The following is a 7,500-nucleotide window of genomic DNA, read 5'->3' as shown; positions in this document are numbered from 1 at the left end:
GTCTGTCGAGTGATCCCGGGGGCGCCGTCCCTTGCTTGATATCCTGCAGAAGGCTACTCAGCACAGGACACTCCCTGATCGGCCCGCAAATCCCCGCCAGTCCTTCATTCGCCGCAGCCTGGGGGAAAAAGGATTGGAAAAAATTTTGTGTCCAAGAATTCAAAAAAATCCCTAGGGTTTGAGAGGGCGTTTGGCGCGTGTATTTCAAATACACGTTTAAAACCCAAAAGTATTTTATGAAAATTTTAAACCAAAAAAATAAATCAATATAAAAAAAACTTTATACCGAGAAAAAAAAAAACTCAGAAAAGAGTAGAGGGAAGGGGAATTTAATAATTTAAAAACCCCAAAAAAAAGTTTTTAAAAAAAGATATTAAAGGGAAACCGGCGTAGCGTAAAACCCTTTCGGGTTTTGTCAGCGTTTTGATAACATCCCCCGGAAAAAGCGAAAACCCGGGGCCCTTTCCCCCCCCGGGGTTTTTTGATTAACTCACACACTCACTTAAATATTTTAAGCAACACACACACAAACACACACCCACCACACACACACAAACACAACACACCCCCCACACACAACACCACACACAATATATAATTTATTTTATATAATATATATAAATATATAATATATATCACTGGTATAATAAATTTCCCTAGGGAAATATATATTATAAATAAAATTATAATATATATATAAAAAAATATATATAAAAAATATATATATAAAAATAGATAATATATTTTTATATATATATATATATAAAAATATATATATATAAGAGAGAGAGAGGGGGAGAGAGAATAGGAGAGAGAGAACACTGGTTTAGATATATATATAGATTTTTAAATATATATATAATATATATATAATATATTATATATATATATATATTTTATACATATAGGGAAAACATAAAAGTATACATATTTGATAATATAATATATAGAAATATAAAATATTTTATATGTATATATGTATTATTATGTTTTAAAATATTTTGTTATATATATATATAATATATATCTATATATAAAAAATTTTTTTATTTTAAAATTAAAAAATTTTATATTAAAATATATACTTATATTTATATATATATATATATAATTAATAATATTATAATATATATTATATATATTTTAAAAGATAGATAGATAGAAAGATAGATACACCTTTAGTAGTGTGTGTAAAATATATAAAATTTTATATAGATATATATATATTTTATTATAATATATATAAAATATATATATAATAACACCCCACACACACACAAAACACAATATAAAATATAATTTAATATATTATTTTATATATATATAATATATATTATATAATATATATAATCCCCTACATTATAATTTTATATATATATATATATATATATTATATACATATATATAAAAAATTTATTATATATATATATATAATAATAATATATATATATATATTTTATATAGATATACATAATAATATAATATATATATATTTATATTAAAATATTATTACATTAAAATATATAATTAAAATATATTATATATTATATATAAAAATATATATTAAAATATATAATATAATAAATTATAATAAAAACACGCAAAAAAAAACACACACACACCACACACACCAAACACACCCCACACACACACAAAACTTTTAAAATATATTATATATATATATATATATATATAATATATTATATTTTATATATAAAGTGTGTGGGGTGGTGTGTGTGTGGTGTTGTGGGGTGGGGTGTGTGTGTGTGTGGTTGTGTGTGTTTGGGAAAATATGTATATGTTTTTATGTTTTTATATTTAAAATTTATACATATATTTTAAAATATATATATATTTTATTTATATATAATATATAATATTATATATATATTATATTTATAAGGGGTGTGAAATTTTTAATTTTATATAAAATATATTATTATATATTTTAAAATATTATATATATGTATATAAATATATAATGGGGGGAATTTTATATATAATATATTAATTTTTAATATATATATATATATTATTTTATAAAATATATATTTTTTTTTTTTTCTTTTTCTTTTTTTTTTTCCCCAAATGCCTGTCCCACAAGGACGTTGGGGACATGGATTTTCCCTGATTTTTTTTGGAATTTTGGGGCGGTGGTTTTCCGTTTTCCTTCCGCCCGGTGTTTTTTTCGGTCACCATTCATTTTTCCCCGGGTTTGGGACCCGGGACTGACTTTGGGGTGGGTTTTCCCCCCCAAAATTTTACTATTATATAATAAAATATATATATATATATATATATATAAATTTTAAAATATATATAATATACACACACGCGCGCGCGCGCACACACACACACACAAACCAAAAACCCAACCCCACAACAACAACACACACACACACCAAACAACACACACACACACACACCCCAAAACATAAAAAACACATACACACACACAAAAGATAATAAAAAATAAATAAAAAATACAAATATAAATTTCCAATATATAAATATATATATTAAAAAAAATAAATAACAAAATAGATAAGATATTATATATATATATATAAAAATATATATAATATAATTTGGTAAAAAATAAAACCCTAGACTCAACCCTACCCAAAACCACAAACATTTAAAACACACACACAACCCCCACAAAAATATTAAAATTTTTATATATATATAATATTAATATATATATATTAAATATATAATACATATACATATATATATGATATATATATATTCCGGGGGAGGCAGAGGTGGGGGTGCACCCAGATTGACCCCCCCCGAGGCTTAATCTTAGGGTGCTTTCCGGGGGGAGGCGTTTGGGAAAACCGGTCCCTTTCGGCAGAAGGGGTGAAACGGTTTCCTCGCTATCAAGGGAGGTTTTAGAAATTGGGGTTGGGAAATGGCCTTTTCCCCTCAGAGGTGAGAAGGGCCTGGGAGCGGCAAGAACAATGTGGGTTGGGGACACCATACGGTCGGGCCCCCAGTTTATGGGGCACCCCCTCCAGGGTGTAGGCTAGCCATCTCCCGGCCCAATTCAGCCCTCGGTAGTTGAGGTGACACTGGTTGAGAGCGATTATGGTATTGAGATGAAATATGCTTTTGGCTTCATGTAAATTTCCGGATCCCCTCTACCGATTTTATATAAAATTGATTGAAAGAGGCGTTCTATGCCAAACTCACATCTCTGGCTGACGGTTGCCCCCCGGGGAGATATTCACATTGTTCTGGGGACTTCAATTCGGTATCCAGCGTGCCGGCTGGCTACGAGATGTCTGTGGGGCCCCCCCTGGCTCGGGACTGTTCCCAGCAGCGAGAATCCCTCCTTTCGGGGACTTTGCTAGGTCCCAAAAATAGGACCGGCTCCTGGTCCCGCACTCCAAACCGCACGCTGGATTTGGGTAACGTAGGGTACATGGCCAAGGAGATCGACATTCACATTCTTGTTACATGCTTTGGGATCCTCCGAGCTGCAGGTTTTCCCGGGATGCCGAGTTTGTGGCACCGACCCCAGGCTGGTTGGGCTACCCTGCGGGTCCACTTAAAAAACTCCCTGTCCCCCATGGCCTTTCCCAAAAGGGTGTTTCACTTGGACAGCTAAGGGGGGGAGTGTACCCGTGGCTACCAGGGCACCCCGACCGGTTTCACAGAACTTAACAACCTGACGGCCCCCAGTTACTCTGGGGGAGCTCTTCACCAAAGCACTCAGGAGTCCATTGGCGACGCTCGAGGGCAAGGCAGAATTCCATCTCCCTGGAGATATTAGAGGCCAGAAGCGTGCCGCAAGGCCGGCTGAATGGGAATCAAGTCTTGGTCATTCCATGGTGCGTAGGGCCGGACACTGCGAAAAGGGGAAAAGGAAATATTCTCAGGAATCTTTCTGAGGAGGTTTTAAGGGCCTTTCTTGGGAAATGACCTTCGCCCTGCCCCCAAACCCCGAAAAACTGAATTCTAAACCCTCCTCACAATGACTGCAGTCCGATCAGTGGATGCGGATCATCTCAGATTATGTTGGGTTTGTGAACGTTGGGCTGATATTTTGAACATTTCCAGGTAACCCTCCCAAAAGTTACTTTATGCAAGCAATGTCTCAGTGCCTGTGCCGACCCCACCCCTCAGCGAGAAAAACCCCCTACCCTAAAAGAGGGGTTTTGATGGGGATTTACAGCTGAAGAGTGAGAAAAGCCAGGCATAGTGTATCCAGCTGATGTTAAAAGGGTGGGGGTGAACCCATGGCTCGGGGGCCCGCATACAGTTGACTCCATCTAGCAGTCTGGTACCATTCCCCCCGACCTGCTGAAGGGGGGTGGTTCTCTCTCCGAAAGGGGGGAAAAGGGGGTCGTTGGGCTGTAGCAACTACCGTGGATTACACTGCTTTAGCATACCGGGAAAGGTTTTCCCCACATTCTTCTGAAAAGGATCCGCAAACCCCCTACTGAGGCTCAAGCCGGGGACTCCTGGGAATCCACGATAGACCCTACCGTACGCTTGGTAATTTTGGAATGCCGTCGTGAGTTTTGGGCGGGGTTGCTTGCAGCCTACATCGCCTCCAAAGGGGTTTTACTCTGGCATTGAAATCACATGGAGATCCCAGGCTCAGGGGAATTCCCACACAGATTATTGGCCTATAGCAAGCCCTATATTATGAAAGTGCGTAAAGTGTGGTGGGGGGATGTCGAATTTTTCCCTGTTAATTTTAGGGAGAGGCAAAAGGCTGGGTCTTTTTCACCAACCTTTTCAAACCTGTATGGACTTTTTATGGGGGGGCTACTACCAAAGTCAGTGTGGGGCAAAAAAAGGCAATATTTAAGGTCCAACCTTGACTTTCCGACGAGTTGCCATCCATCTGAGTCCTTGGGGTCACTTGTGGCGGCTCTTGAGCATTTTTTTCAAAAGAGGCGAAGCCCCAGGGCCCAGAGGTCTCCTGGACCAAGACCAAAATTTAGGACTTTGGGGGCCTTAAGGGAACCCTTAGTCATCCAGCTTCGGGAGGGTGTTGAAGTTCAGAAAGTTTCACATACTTTGGGAGCGCAGTCCATATTCGGGTTGTCAGACCAAGAAGTCATAGCGGATTGGTCTGGAAAGGGGCCATGAACTCGATCAACAAGAGGGTTTAGAGATGTCAGTACCTATGCAGAAGGACCAAGCTGCGTGACTTCAAGGCCTTGATACTGCTAATTTTGCTCTATGGAAGCGAAACCTGGACGCTATCCAATGTCTTGGAGTCTCGCCTTGATGCCTTTTGTAACAAGTCCCTTCGCCGGATCATGGGGTACAGTTGGCAGGACCACGTGTCCAACCGCGGTTACACCGTGAGACTGGCATGGGACCTGTTACTTGCATAATCCGGGATCACCAACTCAGGCTATATGGCCACCTAGCTCGTCTTCCTGTGGACGACCCTGCCCACCAGGTTGTCTCTCTGTGAGACAACCCTAGGTGGAGGAGACCTGTGGGACGACCTAGGAGATCATGGCTTGGGCATTAGAGGAATTAGAGGAATTAGAGATGGGCCGTGGGCCTGCCTGGAGACTCGCCTCGAGGGATCCTCGTGGCTGGAAGCGAAGGGTGGATGCGGCCATGCGCCCCGTCGGCGTTAGCCCCTTGATGATGATGATGATGATAAACAAACGCGTACGTGGGCATAACCAAGAACGCACATCGCAAAATGCTTCCCACCCGCCGAGGCACAATAACCACCCAAGGAACAACCAAGGAATACACAAGGAAAACTCAAAGAATACTCAAAGAATACTCAGGAAATACTCAAGGAATACTCACTACTTCCGCGGTTCTGAGATGTCACGGATGACACCATGAGTGCCATCGCAACTGCGGTCACAACCTGCCACCCCATCCTGGCTGCCTGCTTGCCTGCTTGCCGGCCTGAGGAGGGACAAAAACGCCAGGTAAGTTTACTTTCTTGCAACCAAAATCTTCTGTCTTGTTCATTTCTTTCGACGAGGAGGAATTTATCATTTTCTCTTTATGATTCCTCTTCTTATATAAATCTTTCTCTTTCTCATATTCTTTCTCTGCTTATTTATAAAGCAGGTCTACATTTTTAAAATCAGTTGTGTACATCTTTTTACCCTCCTGTGAGACATGGGCAAATTAAGAAATCTTGAAAACTCCGAATCTTTTTTTTTTATCATCTTAAATCGAGATTCTGTAGGAAAATTGCAAAGCAAATTAAGAGAGAAATGGATAGATAAATAGATATATAAAGACGGTGAAAGAGGAAGATAGTGAGAGAGAGGAAACTGTAAAGGCCTTTTCCACCTCTGCTCTCTGGCTCATATTCTACCACAAACATTAACGATTTTGTCACTCACGGAGAGCGGCCATAAAAATCAGATAAAATATATTACATAAAAACTATCTGTGTTTTCTATTTACCCTCGGAGAACTCTCTGAAAAAAAATATTTCTCCGCATATCATATTAATAAAAGCTAAGCCATCTTAGCATAACACAGCAAACACAGCACCTAAATCTTACGGTGCAACACACTCCAACCTGAACATAATACTACGTTCTTTGTCGGAATAATGACAAATGAGCTGGACTGTATTTGCCCTTTTGTCATAACACCTTCCCTAGAATATGACAAAATTGCATCTTTATCAACAGAACCAGTATTGTTGTATTACGGGCCAGGAGCATATCAGTGCCTCATCATTAATTGTTTAGAAAACCAACAGGTAATATCTCGGTATTCGTAGTTATTTTGATCTGTTGCGGAAAATATGATAAATGTAACAAAAGTTTACTTGTTAGAAAATCATATTTTTTTTCGTAAACATAGCAAAGATTGCATAAAAATAAATCACATATCTTTTATGCAATACAAAACTGGTAATACGAATAGCGTTTCTTTCTGTCCTGGAAACTCCGGTACCCTGTGAACTGTGTACTAGGAAAACAAGTTTCACAAATACCTGTCTTCACCAGCTCCAAGGACTGTAGACTTGCATAATAGAATTATAAACATATTGCCCTATTGCAGTTATTTGCATAACACACTGTCTTGCAGCATCTTTTATCCTGATACAAGAATCAAACTTGTGAAATGCATTTATTTTTCGTCTCGTTTTGCGTACATGACACGCATTTAACAGCGATAATAATCTATTTCAAAATAATGAACGACCTTGTAATTAACTGCCTGTTTTGTAAAAAACAAAATCAAGCAAAATTCCTCTGCGCCCTATAATTTAAACCACAATATTCATATGGTGTTGAAATAGACATTTTTTTTCTCCTCACCCTCTAAGATAGCCATTTGAATCAACCTATATTATGAGCGCCAAACATTATGGAAACAAGCGTAACTTACATTAATTATATCAAGACATTCACCTTAGTCACTTCATAACATTTTATTCTCAAAACTCATATCCAAATTCAAAAATTTCGAGGTTAGGATTTTGATAATAATCACTTCGGAGAAATATTTCCCGGGCGGAGAACAGCGAAACAGGTA

At 37.8% G+C, this 7,500-nt stretch overlaps 1 protein-coding gene across 1 annotated transcript in view; it reads right to left on the bottom strand.

The window, feature by feature from the left end:
- The window catches only part of LOC119584567 (CLIP domain-containing serine protease 2-like), a 24,324-nt gene that overhangs the window by 11,353 nt on the left and 5,471 nt on the right, over window positions 1-7,500 (bottom strand). Inside the window, exons 2-4 of the mRNA XM_037933254.1 lie at window positions 5,797-5,901; window positions 1,175-1,176; window positions 1-118 (exon numbers count right to left, since the gene is read on the bottom strand). The exon at window positions 1-118 is cut by the window's left edge and continues 7 nt beyond it. Coding sequence (XP_037789182.1) covers window positions 1-118; window positions 1,175-1,176; window positions 5,797-5,872 — 196 coding nt within the window. The 5' untranslated portion in view covers window positions 5,873-5,901. The remainder of the gene's footprint in view (window positions 119-1,174; window positions 1,177-5,796; window positions 5,902-7,500) is intronic.

This window comes from Penaeus monodon, chromosome 18 (assembly GCF_015228065.2).
Source record: "Penaeus monodon isolate SGIC_2016 chromosome 18, NSTDA_Pmon_1, whole genome shotgun sequence".
Classification (NCBI taxonomy): domain Eukaryota; kingdom Metazoa; phylum Arthropoda; class Malacostraca; order Decapoda; family Penaeidae; genus Penaeus; species Penaeus monodon.
This window is presented reverse-complemented; position numbering and strand designations above follow the sequence as displayed.